Genomic DNA, 21,188 nt, shown 5'->3' with positions numbered 1-21,188 from the left:
ATTTGTGGAAAGTTTTATTAATATTTTCTGGAAGATTTTATGACTTGGAAAATGTACCTCCCAAGAACAGTTTTGGCTGTTTCCATTTGTGTTGAAGTTAGTAAATCAAATATACTGTGAAAAAATGTTTTGCCTTTAAAAATTCTTTGCAAATGTAACTGATGATTTGATATTTAAAAATTCATATATTTTATTTCAAAAAATTCAATGTTTCAGAAACAATTTTAATTTAGGAATCTTTATAAAGAAAGTGAGAAACTATTAAAGAGAGGGACCCTTAAAGAACATATCACAATTTGAATATTAAAGTATAGATAATATATACACATGATCAAGAATCTTACTAAGTTATTTCTTTAAGGATATGTTTCTCAAGAGTCAAGGTAAAATTGCTAAATTGTTTATGTGCGCAAAGAGTAAACCCTAATTATATACAAATAATAACTATACATGAAACTTCCTAAACAATCTAAACAATGTTTAAAAAACACTATTAAATTTTGATTGTGTACATTTTGTTTAAAACTTTTATGTTAAATTGAAGTGTTTTTTGTTGTAGCTCCCAGCTTTCAGTGTTTCATGGAAAAGACAACTTTATATAAATGCAACCATGATCGAACACGTGGCAAGGGTGTTTTATTATATGAAGTTTTCCTTTTGAAGTTTCAGTTGCTTCTGAGTTACAAATATATCCTTTGACTTTATATCTTAAAAAAATGCAGAAAAATGACACTAACTATAGCATCAATAATAAAAAATATGAAATTGAAAACATTGATAGTTACATTAAAAGTAGTGTGTACTAATAAATATATTGTTATTGACAGAATATTTACTATTTAAAAGAGTATTCAATTACTCCTTTATGACAGGGACTAGAATGGTGTGATATGTGAAATATAACAGTGAGGAGAACAAGGTATCAATGTGGACATTTTCCCCACTTGAATTATCATTATCAATATTAGTTTTGGGGAAGATATAGATTAAGAATGAATTAATTTTATTATGGAGTTTGAGAGGTTATAAGAAGTTTCTTTCTGGCACAATGAAAATATTATCATAGCAATTCAGGTTGTCAGTAAAAGCTTAAACAAATTTGCTATAATCCTGTTAATGACCTAGGTCAAGTGTTAACTGTTGTGGGTTATAAAATAGTGAAATTAAGGTTTCTCCTACCTCCGGGCAAATAACACAGTTATAACTGTTGGGGAGGAGGTAGGGGAGAGCTATTAGGAGAGCTATTAAATTACAAAAATGTGTAATGCATTCAATTATTTAGTCTAGCACGATGAAATGCTATTAAAAGCAAATGTAAACCCTCTTCAAAAAAAAAAAAAAAAACACCTATAAAGATGATATGATAGCTTAGTTCTCTATTAATGTTTCAATTACAATATATTATCATTTGAGGGTGTGTTTATATATGAAAACTGATGCCAATTCATAGTAATTTTTAAAAAGAGGAAATTCCATTATTTAAATGTTTATTTTCTCTAACATTTGCCTAATATTCAATCAAAGTGCAGCATACAATGTTTATCTGCAAGTCTTACTTTTAAGCTTTAATAATCACAGTCTCCTCTAGTATTTAGGAGATTTATGTTCAGTGAAATACATTTCATAGAAATGGTATCTCAGACCCTCCAATAAAAGTCTCCCCAAATAAGTAACATATAAGTATTAAGATCTAATTTTATTCACTTTCATCCTGAAAACTCTCATTTCCAATGTAAAGTGTTCTATGGGTAAATGTTAACTAATTTATAAACACTTTTGGATATAAAAATGATTCACTGTATTATATACTGATGAGTAGGCCATGCATTCTGCCTCAGCTTCCTTCAAATATGTGGTTACAGTACTTTATTCAATGCTAAAAGAGAGCAAACTAATAATAGTCAACACTTCGCTTTATATTGAGTTCTAACCTTTTTTCCAAGTTATTTTTATTATCATCATCTGCTTGGGATGGGAAATGGGAGCAAATATATAAAATTTTCTAATGCATAGTTTAATAATTATACTTTGTCATGAAAAATAGCTGATTTCTCATTGGAAATCTTTGCTTGGTTTGTCATGTAAACAAAGAGACATGAAAAGATTTTATTAAAATTTTATGTAACGTTTATAAAGTTTCTCTTTAAGTACATAGACCAATTCTTGATTTAAGTGAATGTTGAAATTATGAATGATCTAGTATCACTGAGGAGACCAACAATAGAAAGTATCACCTGAAATCACTTTATTAAAAGCATCTTAGAAAGTTGTTTGTAGGTGGATTAATAAAAGGAAAGTTCAAATTAAACTTTTTCTAAGTCTTTTTTTCCTTATTATGAACCCATGAATTTCAATATTGATATTTGATTGTCAAATATCAAATCTAAAAACGTCACACAATTTAAGTTTCCTAGCAATTAACTGAATGGACTGCTTTTGTTCTCTTATATTTCTGCCATGCCTAACTTCACAATAGATTGCTGAATAATTTTCCAGTAAATTTCTGATAAATTTCCTATAGTATTGAAATATAGTTTTAGCATAGTATTTTAAATGAACCTGTATTTTATATTTCAGTTGTCAAATTTTATATAAGAAATCTATTTTTAAAAGGTTCATGTTATCATTAGTCTTTCCACTCTTGCACTATATGCTTCTTCAGAAGGATGGCTTTCTGTTCAAACGATATTGTTAGAAGAATTACATGGGGCTCTTGACACATACTTAATATTTCACTTTTCATGTTTTCATCTCAATTACTAAGACTCAAGTTATTGTATTAATATTTAAACCCTCCCTCAAATATTACTCAAGTTAAATCATTCCATTTAAATTTTGTTTCAAAGCTTTCCTTTCTGACCTCAAAACAGAAAGAAGACACCACCCACAGGACACAATCTGGAAAGAATAATCCCATGAACAATGGATAGATAAACTTTTACCCAAGCAAACTAAATGTAATTATGTCAGTTTTCTGAGTATATTTACCTTTCTGTATACATATCGTTAATGTGTCCCTGCCTATATAATGATAGGAATTATATACCCAGACATTCACAAGGTATGGCTTAAAAGCAATTTTCATTTCATTATTCTAGTTCTGTTAAATTAATATTTATTACTTTTATATAAGTGTAAATAAGTTTAAAAAGTTTTTTTCTCTTGCAAATTACTGAAAGTTTATATTTTCCACAAAACTACTGACTCTCAGCTATATCCCTGTGCATTGTTAATTCAGTAAATTCCATTATCTTAATGGTTTATAAATAGTTAATTTCAAGAAATACATTATTATAGTAATATGGGAATAATATTACTATTTTTCTAGTAATTGACACTATCTAATATTTTCAAAGAAAAGGATTAAACTAATGCTAATTTTAACTTATTAATATGTTACACATTATATAAATGATTATTCTTACCTTTCATTCATGAAGAATGATTGACAATTATTGTCAAATAAACATTTATTTGATTTTAAAAGGAAAAATCTACATAAGATGATTTTTTTATCCTTATATTTAGAATTTTTAAGTTCTCAATGAAAAAAGACACAGAAAAATCTAATGAAATCTGCCAAATTGATAAAGGCAGTCACTAAGGAAAGAACACAATTAAACTGCTCTATTAGCAGTGAAAGTAGGTCACAAAATACGATAGTTTCTATATTTAATTTAAAAGTTTCAAAATATTTGAATAAAAAATAATGCATACCATATACAAAGTATTGACTTGCTCTCTATTATATATGTATATATACATATACATATATATATTAGTGTGTGACATAATGTATTTGCACATCAATTGTTCAATATTGCTAAATTGCAAAATAAATTGCTAAATGTTATAAGTTAAAATGATTAAGAGGACATCAAAGCTGTAAGTGTTGTTTAAAACAATCAATTATTCAGAGAAGTTTGTCTTAAGAGTTAGTGATTGTATTAAACCGTTAAAAATAGATCATAAAAGGTAAAAAGGTATAAAATAATTCATCTACTAAGTACACAATTTTATAGGAAACATTGGTGTCCTCAACATTAAGTTTACAGGTTAATTCATTGAAAAGAGACAAGTACCCATTAAGAGGAAAATAAATAACCCAACATCAAGGAAATGACATTTGCTTCATATGAACATTTCTTCATAATTTGTTTTTTAGTTATTTACTATACCTACCCAGGATCTTCTTACTATTCATTAAATACATTCTCTTATTTGTATATAAACCCTTAAACAAAGAAAACCCAACCTAAGCTTATTGTAATTCCTGCAAATATTACTTATGTTAATGTGGCATATGCTGCTCATTAGAACCTGTACCACAGAGCAAACCCTCGCCTGGCGGGATTACACATCACTTCGATACAGCAGTTACAATATAAACATCACACACACACACACACACACACACACGCACGCACGCACCCCTCTGCTTCTACAAACTCTGATTTCCTTTTAGTCCATTCATAAATGTCATGATCCGAAGAAGGAAAACCTGTCATTACAGTAAAACACACTAAAAATCTAGAGTGGTGGAATGCATTTTCTTTCAAAGTTCTCAGGGTACTATATGGTCATAATTAGAAAATAAAATACTGCCACGGCTATTTGGCAATTAACATTCTGAGTTGAAAAACTAGAGAGTTTTTCCTTCTTTCTGCTTGAAATTGTCAAGCAAGGTAATTGCTTTCATTGGTATCAGATTAAAAACACATTTTAGGTTTAGGCAATCCAAAATGATCTCTTAAAGTGTTTTAGAAGACAGCTGGAAATAAAAACATATCTTTAGTTGACTCTCAGAGCAAACGGCTTATTCGGCTTATTCGAAGGCACCATAAGGACCTGAACGTGTTTCCGTGAGAATGTGCTTTAAGGAGCATGAGCCCGGCGGGGCCGGGCAGCGCGCGTTGAGGTGCCGGCTTACCTTCATTGGAAGGTTGGAGAATCAGTTCCCCGAAGCAGTTGAGAACAGAGCTGCTGAGAAGCAGGAGGATGGAGAGATGGCAATCCATGTTGCTGGTGCAGAGGGCAGTGAGAGGAGCATATCTCCATGAAGCATGCCACTGATGTGAGGGGGAGCGCTGTGATTGCTGGAGAAGTTACCATGCTCCGCTCGCAAGCTGATGTCAAGTTTGACACTGGAGATAAGGAGGAGTCTGGCTGCCTTTCCGCGAACCTCGCGCAGGGACTTCCCTGGGTCCTAGTGCCGTCGAAAGCGAGAGCTCTAGGACCGGATTGCACTCAGCGACTTGCAAACCGCTGGGAAGCCCAGAGCTGGGGAAGAAGGGGGTGGAGTTGGGGCCCGTCCTGCCAATAGGACAGGAAATGCAAAAGTTGTGACGGGGCAGTGGTGGAGAGTAGTGGTGGGGAGAGAAAAAAACATCCAGTCTTTATTTTGAATGAAAAGCAGCTATTTTATTGTTTGCAGTGCATGCTCTGAAGGTCAAGTCCCTGAAGAAACCACAAGCCCTATAGGAGTGTCACATGGCAGTATGAGTCCAAAAGAAACTGCAGTGTTTGTTATTAAAAGAATGAGCCTGTCATTTAAAAAAACATCAATGATGGCTATATAATTCAAAGGAAAATTAGGATTATGTCTTTACTATGTTCAATGTGATCATAACTCTTCACGAGTCTTTCGTGGTGCTCAAGGACACTAATACACCTCAGATCAGGGGGTCTTTTCAGTTTTACACCAACGCTATCAGGGCTTTTACACCACAGATTTGGCACAGCAGTTTCAGCGCACATATGGTGCACTTTGTTTTTCCAAACTGGGAAGTAACCATTATCCTAAGGAAGTGGAAGTGAACAAACTCAGCCCTAGGAATAGCTGCAGGTCAGCGTTCATCCTTTGTTCTGTGCTGTGGGTATAAATAAGAGTAAATCAAACCAAAGCTAAAGTTCTTGGCGACACATCACCATCCCCCTCCCTCACCAACTACATTAGGATCTCTGGTATCTGTAAGATAAACATTGAGTATTTCACAGCTCCTCATTCAGCTTTTGGCCACTTTCAATCTGATAATAGCTGGAAACTGTTCTTCATTAACGTTCCCAATCCAATGGTTAAATCATAGCTCCTTGCACTTTCTCACTTACTTGGCACCAGGACCAGCAATGGTTTCTCTTATTTCCATTTCCGCTGTTGAACAACATGGTTACAGTCTATTTCAGCAAAATATGAGTTTTTCCATTCATATTTTGAAAACTATTCTCACGTGTCTTTAAAGCATCCCCCAAACAATGATTACTCAAATATCCTCCCACGCCTCTATCATCTCCTATTCTAAACAAAAAACAAGACTTACATTCCTTGAACAACTCCAAAAAAGTAAAGATAAGTAAACAACTTTAAGATCAGTGATCAGTTTTAGAGCTCTAAGTTGTAAAATCAAAAAAAGCATTTGAAAATGTCTTCCTAAGAAGGTTTTTATTTCACACACACTGTGTTTGTCATGAAAGAACATGTTTTCACATGAATTTAAATGAGTGACTTTCTGATAACAGTTTGTTGACTGGATGGGGTTGGGAGGGAGGGTAGAGGAAGCAGAGGAAAAAAGTGGCCCTGCTCACTTTTCTGTGCCTGCCCTGTTACTTGGTATCTCTAACTTCTTCCCACATTACCTCACTGGAGGCTGTAGAACCCTCTTCTCTTGCCAAGTCTGTCAGAATTGAAAACACTGACAGATACTGACCAGAGGAGTCAGATAGTGGTGACTCTGACATTAAAAAAAATTCGAACACAACTGCAGTCTTCCCATAAGGCGCAGTGCCATTGTTCTAGGGTTAGATAAAATTTTTCTCGAACTTGAAAGAAAATACCTTATTTGAAAGTGACAATTTAAAAATATTTTGGAAAAACATGCATTCGTTTATCCTCAGACTACTCTTTTCACACTGAAGCTGATTGTCACTGTGAAAGAGGCATTCATGTTTGGAGGAAGTTACGAAAGCGTAAAAATTAGCAAAAAGCAATTCCTGGACTGGGAATATAATGTGAACAATATAGGATCTCTCAATTATGGAATCTCTAGGGCAAGAGACATCTGACAATAAATAAAGACTTTCCATAATCAGAACAATATCTGGATATATGTGAAAAAGAGTGATACCAAGAAACGAAGGGGAGCGATGAATTTGTCCAAACTTAGAGTAGGAAGGATAGAGATGAGGGCAGCAGATTCAGAGGAGGCCTCATCAAGAAAGTAATAATTGAGTTGTAGCTGGCAGGATGAGTAGGGGTTCACTAGCTGGAGAATGGTTCAGAAGGCACTACAGGTATGCAGATGGAACACAAACAAAATTCTAATAATTTCCAAGTGAGGGGAAAAAAAACATCTGGCATAAATAGAGCACAGAGTGTGTGTGATACTAAAAGGTCCAGGATGCAAGGAGGTGAGCTATGGGGACAAAGGGCTAGGAGATGTTCTTCAAAGGGCAGAATTGGAAACTGCAGAAATTTCTAGGCCACATGACAGTGATTTTACAATATATTCCAGATGAAAGAGAGACATCAAAAGCATTTCAGCAAGTAATAACTTGATCAATTATAAGTTTTATGACAAAATTTTACTGATAACACAGAGCAGAGTGTCTCCACCTGTGGTACATGGACCACCTGCCATTGAAGTACCTGGAATACCTCTTAAAAATTCATATGCCTTCTGCCCATCAAAGACTTAACTAAATCTGAATCTCTGAAGTTGGGACCCAGAAACCTGTGACATTGACAAGCTGCTCAGGTGACCCGTGGTCCCAGACATTTGAGAACCACTGCTGAGTGTGAAGGAGAGAAAATCAAAGACAGGATAGTGAGATCTGAGGCTATTATTTGAAGTAAAACTAAAGCAATAAAAAAATAAATAAGAATCCATTTAACAGAAAGAAGGATAATACAAGATGAAATTAAAACATGTCTGAGGTGAAGCAATATTCTCAAAAAGAAAACTGAATTTGAGGTTGAAGAAGAGGGAGATAACTAAGATATTTGCAATATTTAGTTCATGTAATAGTTTAGTTCAACTGTATGTGTGTTGAATATATACCTGATCATGTGCTAGACACTGATGGTAAAAACATGAATAAGACCTTGTTCCTGCCATTGAAAATAATTTAGAATCACATGGAGAAATTATGGCAAGTGGTAAATAGAGGTATGTGTAGAGTATTTCATTGTACAAGCAAGAGGGTAGCTAACTCAAGTTAGGGGTACAGGATACTTTTTGTACTAGAGGGCAGTTGAAGGGTACCTAGAAATATGTCTTTTAATGGGAGAGTTCTGAGAAGAGAAAACAAACATAAAAGGCATGCTTTCTGGAGGAAATGACTAAAGCATAGGTTTTGATGTGGTGTCAGGTGGTCTGGGTAAGAGGTGGCACAAGGAAGGTGCACAATTATGAATAATTCTGTGAGCTCTTCTAAGGAGCTTGCACTTGAAGATGATATGGGGCATAAGAGAGACATTCAATTTACATTTTTCAAAATATTATTTTGACATAATTAAGGGGAGAGGATAAAATGGAGGTACAAACATCAATTATGAACCAAGAGGCCAATCAGTATCCCTTTGCAATAATATAGCCAATAGGATATAGAGGTACGGGTGGTGCTCTTGAATCAGAATGACCTAGGTGGTTGCCCTTACTCTTTTACTCTTGGTAAAATTCTAATAATAACCGATCCTATCCACACTAACAGTTAAGTATTATATGAGATTTGGTATGGTACATATAAAGTGTAATCCTTTATTAAAAGTATTCAATGCATTTTTATCTTGATCTAGAAGAGAGATCTAGAAATTACAATACTGAGCAGTGACAGAGCTACAAATCACACAAATGTGCATCCGCGGAATTGGCAAAACTTTATCATTGCTTGGTTATGGAAATGAGGTAGATGGATATGTCTAGGACATATCCATTTCTGGCTTGAGCAAAGAGGTAGTCAAAAATGCAAGACAGAATTGAAGAGAGAGAATGGGCATGAGATATAAAAATTTCTGTTTAAGTATACCTAGTTGATGTGACCTGAGGGAAAGACAAGGTAGATGAACTGTTAGGACACAAAGATCTTGCCTGTAGTTGTTTCTTTGGAAATAATTTTCTTTGCAAATAATTGGTATGTAAAAAAAAAAATAAGTAAGTTCATTCACATAAGCAAAGTGTTGGCTGAAAGATCAGTGGCCAAGGTTGAAACTGTAACATAGACTAATATTTAAAAGACAGGCACAACCCGAGAAGAGCAAAATACTAGAAGAGATTAGCATAATAGAAGCCAAACTTTCCAAGGGTTTCACAAAGAGTTTGTAGTCAACAGTACCTGCAAAAAGAAAAAAATCTCCAATAAGATATTGACTGAAAGTGACAATTACATTTGACAGCTAAAGGTTTTGATGACTTTAGTGAGAACAGTTTTGGTGGAGTAATTGAGCTGCAAGTAGAATTAAGATAATGGAGTAAATGGAAAGTGAGGAAGTAGAAACAGTAAGTGTAATACTCTTTCAAGAAGGTAAGCTTAGGGGAGAAGACAAGCTTAGAAAAGGAGAAAGCAAGATATAACGAGAACATTAAAACACTAGAGAGGCTTATAAGATTTCTCTCATGTGTTTTGCTGACTAGTAATGCAATTAATGAACAAGGAATTTAGTGAATCAAATTTGGGATGTGGAGAAATGGTGGGAAAAGAACATCCTCTGTTTAGGCCATGCTGAGATGCAAGTTCAGATATTCAAGTGAGTAATTAGATATAAAATGAGAAACCAAGAGGGAAGGCAGGTTACAAACTGCAAGTTAACCAATCATTAGAAAATGGATGGCATCTTAATTCATTTCAGTACATAAAATTAACCAGGAAGATCAAAAACAGTGAGTGGACTATCAATTCTGTTAAATGAAATATTCAAAATGCCAAAAGAAGATGCATAATTATCAGAATTAATTGAGTAGAAGTAAATGTTACAAAAGTAAAGAGAGAGTGAATCACAAATGAAAAGAGAGATAAAATTTTCAGGAAGAGGACAATCAACAACAACAACAACAACAACAAAGTAGAGTTGGATGAAAATTGAAAACAAGTAGTTTTTTTTTTTTTTTTTTTCCAGTTAATGGAAAGATCACAGGGCTTGGAATCTCCTCTCAGAATATCTTTAGAGATACAGAATTCTTTAGATCCTATTTAGAGAAAGACTAACACAGTAGTAGCTTTATTATGCTCACAGAGTTGAAGGTACCAATAGGGACAGTATCTGCAAGATACTGCCATTATACAAAGAAATTATTAAGAAATATATATGTGTGAGAAACTTCACAAGGAATCTTCTGTTACCTAAGTGTTTTGGGCTGATTAAAAGAATAGTTAACGCAAAAAAGCTTCTTGAAGGTCCGAGATTTGGGGGGAAATTACTAAATTTTGGATTTGAAAATAATCACAGTAGGTTGCACAAATTATTTTGCTGTACTTCAAACAATATCCACGGAATTAATATACCTTCAATTTAAGCATGCAAGTTTATGCAATCAATATAAAAATTAGTATGCCTGAATTAATTGAAAAATGGTCGTTCTAAATTAGATACATTTTGTCTAATTTTTGTAAAGTCATCAGAAAAATCATAATTGTAATTTGCTTGTTAGAATTAACCAATACTATTTAAAACCTACTCTTACACTCAGTTTTATAATTATCTCTGGAATATTTCTCCTTTTTTAAAAACAAACTTTACTACTACCATTACTTCCTAGTCTTCCATTTCTCTTGCCAAAAGACAGTCAAAACACACTAAGAGTTCATCTTAAAATCTAAGGAAAACATCCCAAAGCTCTGAGCAAATTCTGAGCAAGAGCATATGGGACTTGAGGTGGTGGGGGTGTGAAGGAGTGTTTTGGCTGAAATAGAACCTATATCACAGTCCTTTCAAGTCCATTTTTAAGAAATAATCATATATATTTGTACATATATAAATATATACATGTACACTCACCTCACACATGCATACACATAATAAATATTATATCTATACTATCTAATAGTGTTTTCTAGAGCAGGACAGTTCAATGCTAATATGGGGAAGATAGGAGAGCTTGTTAAAATGCAGACTCTGATTTAGTGAATCTAGGATGGGGCCTGAGATTCTGCAATTCTTACAATTTCTTAAGCGAAGCCTTCTATAGGTCTGACAACATATTGTACTGTGAAGTTCTAGAACATACAGATGTTTGGAAAATTAGTATAAACATGTAGATATATATTTAAATAACATCATTATAATAATTGAAATGTTAGATGGTAAAAGTATGGAAATACACAGCTTAATTCATCCAAAATTATCTTCCAATGAACTTCAAGATAAACCTAAAGCTCCCACAAACTAAATTGATAATACTATATTACCTTAATTGCCTATTTTATTGAAAGTATGAAGTCAAGAATAATTTATCTATTGTGAACTCTTATTTTACTTTTATCTAAATCACTCTTGTAAGAGTTTTTATAACATTAATCTGCAATGTTATTTAATTACTTCAATGGTATGAATTGTCTACCCAATATTTTAAGTTCTTTAAAGATGAAGTAAATACAAAACATTACTTAGAAGACACATTTTTAAAAAAGTATAATACTCTTCATTTTATTTGGATATATTCAATATGTGATCATTACAATTTGATGAAAAAATTTCAAAATATGAAGTGACCAAATTTCAATGATCCAAGGAGATTCACAAATATTAACTTGCCTAAGAAAACCATTGTATAAACAAGCCCATAATAATATAAAATAAATTTGTATTTACAGGTATTAGAAAGTTTACTAAAGATGAAATAGGAAGTTCCCTCATTTTTAATGTAGTAATTTTAACACAAAATAACATTTTGATTTTCTTCATATATTAATATATGTTTTGGTAAAACAAATAATTGCAATATGACTTATTAATTGAAGGGAAATTTTTTAAATGATGTCATTACTGAAGCTACATTTGTGGCTCAGGTAAAAATGGAGGTCCATCAGAGTATTTTTTTAAACAAAAGAGCAATAAGTGGTAAAGGATTATTAAATGCTCTACAGAAGTATATTTTGAGAACACATGGTTTCAATTTTGTTTCTGAAGTATCTTGTAAGCTTGAACATAAAATAGCATTACTCAATACAGAAAAATTAACTGATTATGTGCTTCTCTAACTGTAGTTGTCAATTCAGCTGGGAACCAGTAAAATAATTCATATTAAGTCATAGAGATCTTATATTCAACAGTGTCAAACATTTGTGATTTTTCACGGATGCTCTGGTTTCCACAAGTGCCCAAATAACCTCACCTGCTTTTCCAATTTGTTTCCTAGACTGTGCGATGGGTCAGTGATCCCTATTATGTCATGTCAATACAGTGGTTAAATAATGATAAATAATTTAAAATGTGGCAGGTAATTCACATCTTAATGTCAATCATCTTAACCTATGCAGTATTTCCCAAGTTAAAATGGAAACTACTTCCATGTCAAACTCTAGGTTTTTATATACGTAAATATATTTACTTAAATAAAGATTTATATTCTACAGAGGTAACTAAAGTTCAAGTGGTAACTAAATTTGAAAAATAAATCAAGGTAAGAGAAATTGCACTTAAAACATTTTTTTAAAATAATTACAAATATAAAGATATAATATTTTTCTAGAAAAAAATATACCCTTCTTCATTTCTTAATTATGGCCATGAAAAGATTCCAAATGTGCAGGTTATAGTCTTCTTATTTCAAATGTGTTCACGTTGAAATTTCTATTATTTGGTTAGTTTAGGCTCAGATATTCAATGATTATTTTTTGAAACATTTACATGAGTGAAAACTTGGACAATTTTCAATTCACTTTAGAGTTTAAAAGCTGGAATGCATTTACAGGTCAAGTTCACATATAAGAAGCCTGTCTGTTGGAGGTAGTGCCATATCTAAACACATGAAGGTACATGTCATATGTCAGTACTCACTTCATTTGATTCATGAACTTTTTTTTATTGTCAAGGGCCTGGTTTAGAAAACGGTTATAGACCATGCATTCCACTAGAGGGCTCTGCCGAGGCAGTAGCCATTGTTGCTGAAGATTCAAGTGTTTAGATCATCAGCTCATTGACAAAAGCCCAGGGGTCTTCACAGGAATTACCACAACTGTATTTTTAGGTTTAGTTTAATTAGGTTCCTGATTGGTAGTAATTAAGAATGTTATGGATGCCTATGTGTGAGTTTTATCTGATCACATAGCATTCTTTTACTTAACCTTATCTGGATGCTGTGATGAGGTCATCATAGCCCTGAGGAATCAAGAAAAGAAAGTGTCACGTTTGATTAATGGTCCAGATAAATCTATTTCCACACTGAAAAGTGTTGAAATGAGTGACACAATTTATTCTTTATAATTCTCCTTTTTACATAGTTTTCTTTCATTATATGGTCTCATTAAAATGTGTAATGACAATGATAGGTATGGGAGATTTACAACGTATTACAGATACTTTCTGCAAAATATTGATTAAGTAAAATTTACTGGAAAAAGTGAAGAAGTCTAATAAAGTTTCTGGCTAGTGCACCTCAGTTAGCTTGATGTCATCCCACAAACTGAAAGGTCAAGGGTTTGATTCCCAGTCAGGGCACATGGCGGGGTTGAGGGTTCTATCGCCAGTCAAGACATGTGCAAGAGGCACCAAATCGATGTTTCTCTCTCACATCGATATTTATCTCCCTCTCATTCTCCCTCCCTCCCCCTCTCTCTATCATCTATTTTAAAAAATAAAAATAAAATGAAATAAACAAGATCTCCAAAATGGATACCTAAGAAGTATCCTTAGTATACAGTGGGGAGAAGACAGGTCCTCTCCTGTAATATTTATGGTAAAGGCTTTTGCAGAGAGCAAAAACTGAATAAATTGGTCTTTCAAGTGTATAACTTTAAAAAAGGATAAAAATAAAAATGGATAGATCAAATGTCTTAATTCTTTTGGGACACCAACATACATGATGTTCCTGTGGAATGTGTCTTGCTCTTATTAGTAAAAGTGATTTGCCCCATCATGATTTTCAAAAGTGACATGATACACTCTGAATAAGTATAGAAAAATCTTGTAGGGATGAGCTTTTCCTTTGGAGGAAAATATTCATAACTTGACAAAAACTATTTCTTTTGTATCATTATTGTAAAAATTTGAATTACCTATTTTTTGAGAACTAAGATTCTTTTTTGAGATTTTGTATAAGATTTGATTTAAAAACAAAAACAATCTTTTCTATCTGCAGTCTGAACCTATTAGTAGAATGTGAATTCAATTCAGTGAATAGTGAACTGCAGGTTTCATTTTAAAAGGAAAACAGTATGGAATTTCCTCAACAAACTAAAAATGGAACTGCACTTTGATCAAGTAATTCCATTGCTGGGATTATACACAAAATATCCTAAAACATCAGTTCAGAAGAACCTGTGCACCCTTATGTTCATAGCAGTGCTATTTATAATAGGCAAGTGCTGGAAACAACCTAAGTACCCATCTGTAGATGAGTGGATCAAAAAACTGGTACATTTACACAATGGAATACTACACAGCAGAAAGAAAGAAAAAATTCCTGTCTTTTGTCACAGCATGGATGGAACTGGAAAGTATTATGTTAAATGAAATAAGCCAGGCAGCAAAAGAGAAATACCATATGATCTCACCTATAAGAGGAACCTAGTGAACAAAGCAAACAAGTGAGAAAAATAGAACCAGAGGCATGGAAACAAGGAACAAACTGACAGTGACCAGAGGAGAGGGTAAAGAGTATAAGGGGGGAAAGAAAGGAAAAGGAAAGGGCCTAGTCAGGGAACAGGTATAAATGCCCCATGGACATGGACAACAGGGTGGGGATTGACTGTGGGAGTGGGAAGTGGCAAGGGCAGTGGAGAGTAATAGGGGAAAAATTGGGACAACTGTACACGTAATAGAATAACAATAAAATGAAAAGAAAAAAGAAAAGTGGAAAAGCACAAATTATATTACTTTTAATAAGGGGAGATATTAGTTTTTATATAATAGGTTTTAAAAAAAATATCTTTCAGAATGCATGTTTGCACAGCTTCTAACCCAGAACTATACTTGATGGTTTGCTGAAGTTTCCTTCCTTGATGGAGTTAGATATCAAAACTAAGAAATACCATACTGTATATTATGATGAGCCTCATGCAATCCATACTATTGTATAATTAAAATACAAGCATGCCTACAGATACTCTAAGTAGCCTCAGACCACCTGTGATCAATGTCTGAGCCTGTGTAAAGATGACTACATCCCAAACACCATGCAATTAGGCAAATAATATGTAAATTCTAGGAGAACAGAGATCTTGGTCTGTTTTGTTCACTGCTGTTTACCCAGCATCTAGAAGACTACCCAACACATGAATGGTTCACAATCAATATTTATTGAATTAATAAAAATATAATTCACAAGCCCTGGCTGCTGTGGCTCAGTGGATTGAGCTTTGGCCTGCGAGCCAAGTGTCGCTGGTTCAATTCCCAGTCAGGGCACATGACTGGGTTGCAATGTCAGGTCCCCAGTTGGGGGCATGAGTGAGAGGCAACCACACAGTGATAAAAATAAAATAAAATAAAATAAAAAATAAAAAATAAAATAAATAAATAAATAAAAATATATTAAAAATAATTTACATTCATAATCATGTACTTAAAGTTTTGTTTTGTGCTGTTCTCTTTTGTCTTTTCTTGGGATTCATTTTAGGTCAAATTTTAGCACTCACTCTACTAGTTTTCTTCTATAATTTTCCTTTTCAAACAGTTTAACATTGCACAGAAATGTAAGCAGAAGTTACATAGCAGTGTGTTACCAATATTTATTCCCTTGAACTTAAATTTATTAATTCACTTATTGCATTTTGATAAAAAATTAAACTAGTAATCCTATACTCCTGACCTTTTAAAAACAAAGACAAGTGGGTTAACAAGACAATATGAAGGACTTTACATGAACTATAGACCTTAGAGAGAGAGATCCAGTAATTATTCTTAAGGCAGCCAATAAAAAGTAGCAAAATGTTTCTGTATATCCATTAAATTTATTTAATGATCTTTGCATAAGTTAATTTATTATGAATAAAAATTATTAATTTATAATTAACAATAAATTATTAATTTATCATTAGGAGTAATAAATTAATTTTATACAGAAAAATTTAAGAGATGATAGAAGTGAAAATAAACTATAATATAACAAAATGTGTGCAAATACTTTCAATTTTTAAAATTGTTCTCTTTATATTCACTTTGTGAAATTTTACATGTTCAAAATGGAATATTTTATTTGGTGAGTTTTTCTCCTTTCAAATGGGAAGAAGAAAATTCTTATACTTTTAAACTCCCCCCAAATCAAACCTCACACTTAGGGCTCTAGACTTGAAGCTTGCATAAATAACAAGAAAATGACTATATTGTGTAAATATTTTAAATGACTGCAGAAGAAAAAAATTATATTCAATCAAAATTCAATTTTTGTATTTCCTCAAAAACTATTTAATGTTCACAAAGTTTAATTTTCATTAATTGTACCACGTTAGTGATCTTTATTTTAGAGGCATTGATATTTAGCAAACTAGCAATACCTTCTTTTTAATTGTAAAATAATTCAATGTGAAATAGAATGAATGTAGCATCTGATTTATAGAGAGGGGCCTGGTCAGCAGCTGCAAGTTTTAATAACTGTATTTGTCCTCGGGACAAACAGACATGTACATAGAAAAAGATAATGCCACCCATGTCCCTATATTTTGATCTCTGCCCCATGTGTCAGCTCATACCTAGTATATAGTTTTTTATTTGGTTAACTTATTTTCATCATCTATATACAATCACCTAAATAGCCCTTGAAGCCACTTGCATTTTTATTAATTTTAAGACTATTAATAAAGGACCTAGAGAAAAATTTGAATGTATGATTTTTGAGGTTAAAAGAAAAACCTAGCCCCTCAGTTTATATTTATGTTTAGTTATTTATCCAATAACTTGAGAATAAATGGGGTTAGCTTTGGATGAAGAACGATTCCCAGTAGGACTAAAAATGTAAGTCAACCTATTTCACACAGTTTCTGAATACTATCGAGAGGTTTTCCAACTCAGAAAAAAAAAATGAGTCTTTATTCCCTTGGATGCTTCTTTGTTTTACAGAGCATTGAAGTCCTAAAATTAATTCAGTGAATGATATTTCAGTAAAATTTACTATACTGAGGAATTCTTTAAAGAAATCTTAGGCCATGTTAACCTTGAAACATACTTCACCAGGTTATATTTCAGTGTAATAAGTAGCAAAATTTAAAAAGGAAAAGAAAAACACAAATGCAAATTGTAGATATAGAAAATTCATCCTCATATCATCCTAACAACCAAAATAAGTTCTAGTAGGTACTTTTGCTTAATAAAAAACTCTCTAGAAAACATTAAGTTCTTTAAGAAATAGGATAAATATAATTTTAACTGACAGGAGCAATGATTCAAACAACTTGATCAAGACACCACTTTCCAACATTTCTGTGAATGAGCATTTACTAAGTATTTATATATTCCTGCATGATCTCATTATTAACTTTTTAAGAGGTGTTCCTCAGAACAGATGTTTTATCTGAAATTTTTTACGGAACACCTGGAAAATCACAGCTCTGTGTATTTGGGGGAAAGGGTTCATCAAATTGAAATTTGTCTCACTGCTTGCTAATGAATGCCTTCCAGAGGAAGGCTGGCTTGGTGTTTGAGCAATGATAGGCAGCAACTAGAAGTGAAGTGAAGAGTAAATATTTAAGCTCAAGACATACAGAAGTCATGAACTCTTTAAAACTAATTCGATAACAGGGCACAGATACAGATCAATAAATATACTTTATTTGTGAAGGATATAAAGAAGTTTTTCCTAATGCTTAGTGATCTTGTATCTTTCTTCCACACCACCCTCCCCCCCAAAAAAGAAAAAAAATAAGGAGAGCAAGAGAAAGATGGCACATGAAAGTAAAGTGAAAGTGAAAAGCAATGGAATATTATAAAATTTAATGAGTGCAGAAAAACACATACACACACTTTGCTTTAACAGTAATCACTTGTCTTAGTGGCTTTTAAATTAAGTTATGTTCCTTAAAAAATAACTTAATTACGAACAACTACATTTTATTTCATGGGTTTTCAAATTCCAGAAAGTCAGTGTTTAAAATTTTTAATTTAAAAAATACCAACTGAAGGTAGGTATTAAGGAAAATATGATTAGTTAAGTATATTTATTTACTATTTGAAATTATATTATTAGTTTATATTTCTTACTGGGCATTTAAAATCAGCTAAACTGAATAAAAATATATTGTGTAATATGAAATACAGTAATTTGGAAATTAGAAAGAGGGTGTGTCTATGGTTTTGCAGAGAGAGCCAGTATGTCAGATAAACTCCTCCAAAAATATTTCTACAGAAATTGGTGTGCCAAAATTTTCTTAAATGAAAAAGCCCTCCAGGAAAACTGCATAATTTAAATATTCCACTTACTAATTTTCATGGAAGGACTTATAAATAGTAATTTTAATATTTGAGTTGCAATGTTTCTTCAGTTAGAGAAGAAAGAAAAGAACCTTAATAGCAAGAAAATGTTAAAACATGCATTATGGAATTAAATATCCAGGACCACCTACTATGTATAAACCCTATAATCTCTAACTAAAATTATCTGTCTCTTACAATGGCAACATTTAATTTCAGACTTATGACCACAAACATTAACCGTAATGTCACGAAGGGAGTGCATCAACTATAACATGTCTGTAGAATTCCACTGTTTACAAAAGATAGCTAAACTATTGTGAAAACATTGACATTTTACTTATTCACAGAAAAAGAAAATTCTTGTCTTTGATTAGCACGTGCAGGTTCATGCTAACCATGTTAAACATGGCAATTTCACACAGTGACATGAGCTCCAAGGAGATTTATGATCAACATGTCTGGTTAAAGGCAATGATGACAACCACTTGAATGTAAAGATTAGAATGTCGACACCAAACTGTTTTAGTTAAGGCACATGTGAAAATACACAAAAACTCTTAAGATTACTTTTCCAGTAGTGAATATCAAAGAGAAATAATTATTTTTCTTATATAACCTAACATTGTACCACTAGAAAGATAAGTCTGAGAAATCTGAAGACTAAAATTAAAAGTGATTGTTTTTTCTCTATCACACTTTACAAACCTAATTTATTTGAGTATATTATCATGATTATGGGAGTCAAGCTATATAATTTAGCTATGATTTTACAGTGATACAGTTCATTTGAAAGGAATCTTTGAAATAAGGATTTATTTTGCTTTGACTGCTGTGGCTCGATAAGCTGAGCATTATCTGCAAATTCAGTGGCTTGTTCAATTCCTGATCAGGGCACACGCCTGGGTTGCAGGCCAGGTCCCCAGCTGGGAGCATGGGAGAGGTAACTGATTGATGTTTCTCTCATACATCAATGTTTCTCTCCCTTTCTTTCTCCATCCCTTCCCCTCTCTCTAAATTAATAATAAAATCATAATAATAATAGTAATAAATAAAACTTTTGAAAAAGAGGATTTATTTTAATGTAAATATAACCCTTAGTAATCACACACAAATATCATAATTTTTTCATAATTCAGTAATTAAAAGGTATGTAAGTAATGAATCAAAAAATGATACCCTCCCAGATTTTGGAGTAAAGGAAACATAAATGTTTACTTAAAATTAATACTATAAATTTTCAGAGATGAATGAAATCTATGACTTAGTAAAAACAGGTTAGTCTGAGAAGCATTTGTGTTATCTCTGCTCAAACTTGGTGTGTAATCTTAAAGAGGTCTCTTTTGTTTTAACCTTTCCAATCTGCAATGGAATTACCTCAAAAAATTAAAAATGGAACTGCCATTTGAACCAATGATTCCACTCCTAGGATTATACCCGAAAAATCCTGAAACCCTAATTCAAGAGAACTTATGCACCCCTATGTTCATAGCAGCCCTGTTTACAATAGCTAAGTGCTGGAAACAGCCTAGGTGCCCGTCTGTGGATGAGTGGATCAAAAAACTGTGGTACATCTACACAATGGAATACTATGTAGCAGAAAGAAAGAAGGAACTCCTGCCATTTGCGACAACATGGATGGAATTAGAGAGAATTATGCTTAGTGAAATAAGCAAGGCAAAGAAAGCAAAATACCATATGATTTCACCCAATACAGGAAACTAAAGAGCAACACAAACAAACGAACTAAATAGGCAAAGACTAGAATAGTAGTCAGTAAGGGGGAGGGGGAGGGAGAGAAGGGGGATAAGTAAGGGAAAGGTCAGGTCAAGGAACGTATATGAATGACTCATGGACATGGACAACGGGGAGGGATATAATTGTGGGAGAAGGGATGGGCTGGGAGGGGGGAGCAATGGGGGAAAAATGGAACAACTGTAATTGAATAACAAAAAATAAAATTAAAAAAAATAAGTTTTTTGGCCCATGATTTATAAGGTATTTTGTAATTCTAACAAGATACATATAGAGGAAATTGAAATACAATTATCTTTTAGTGTACTACATCATCTCCTTTTATTTATTTCAACTGGAAAGTTATACTGTTGGTCATGATATTTGGTATGATGAGCAAGTAATCCCAATAGTAGTATACTCGTCTGCCTTGTCAATGTACATTGCCATTATTGCGCACTTCAACCTTTTTAAAAATCACAGCTTTAAATACTATTAGATTAGCAGGTGATGACTAAGTTACTGCTTATCTTGTACTTATCTGACTCCCAAACAGCAATGTAGGAAGCTCATTAGACAAGTGTCTTCAGAAGAAGCATGGCACAGCTAAGTGAAACGGGTCATGGAAATTCCCTGGATCCTTGCCCATTCTTCTGCTTCTCTTACATCAACATAATTTAAAAATAAGTTTTAGAATAAAAGGAATATTTCTCTTATACATAGAATGCTTGGAACTTACAAAAAGTAGGGGGAAAAAACCTGAAAGATACCTCGAATATTCTTTGTTTCATTTATTTTGCATGTATATATTTAGTTAATTTTGATCTTTCTAAATAAACCAGTATCTATCTGGCAACTAAAACCATTTTATTACCTGTATTTCAAAATCATTGTAATAGTTACA

General features: G+C 32.8%; 2 protein-coding genes across 2 annotated transcripts in view; one reads left to right on the top strand and one right to left on the bottom strand.

Annotated features, from left to right (window-relative positions):
- Nucleotides 1-5,109, bottom strand: part of LOC150021326 (ephrin type-A receptor 3-like) — a 121,202-nt gene extending 116,093 nt beyond the window's left edge. The window contains exon 1 of the mRNA XM_090286677.1: nt 4,931-5,109. Coding sequence (XP_090142803.1) covers nt 4,931-5,018 — 88 coding nt within the window. The 5' untranslated portion in view covers nt 5,019-5,109. The remainder of the gene's footprint in view (nt 1-4,930) is intronic.
- The window catches only part of LOC150021325 (E3 ubiquitin-protein ligase RNF25-like), a 103,398-nt gene continuing 87,266 nt past the window's right edge, over nt 5,057-21,188 (top strand). The window contains 1 exon segment of the mRNA XM_090286664.1: nt 5,057-5,300. Within this exon segment, the coding sequence (XP_090142790.1) occupies nt 5,057-5,300 (244 nt within the window).

This window comes from Furipterus horrens, unplaced genomic scaffold, assembly GCF_987537825.1.
Source record: "Furipterus horrens unplaced genomic scaffold, mFurHor1.1.pri manual_scaffold_1, whole genome shotgun sequence".
NCBI classification, from domain to species: Eukaryota; Metazoa; Chordata; class Mammalia; order Chiroptera; family Furipteridae; genus Furipterus; species Furipterus horrens.
Note: the sequence above shows the minus strand (reverse complement) of the source record. Positions and strands in the feature narration are given on the sequence as shown.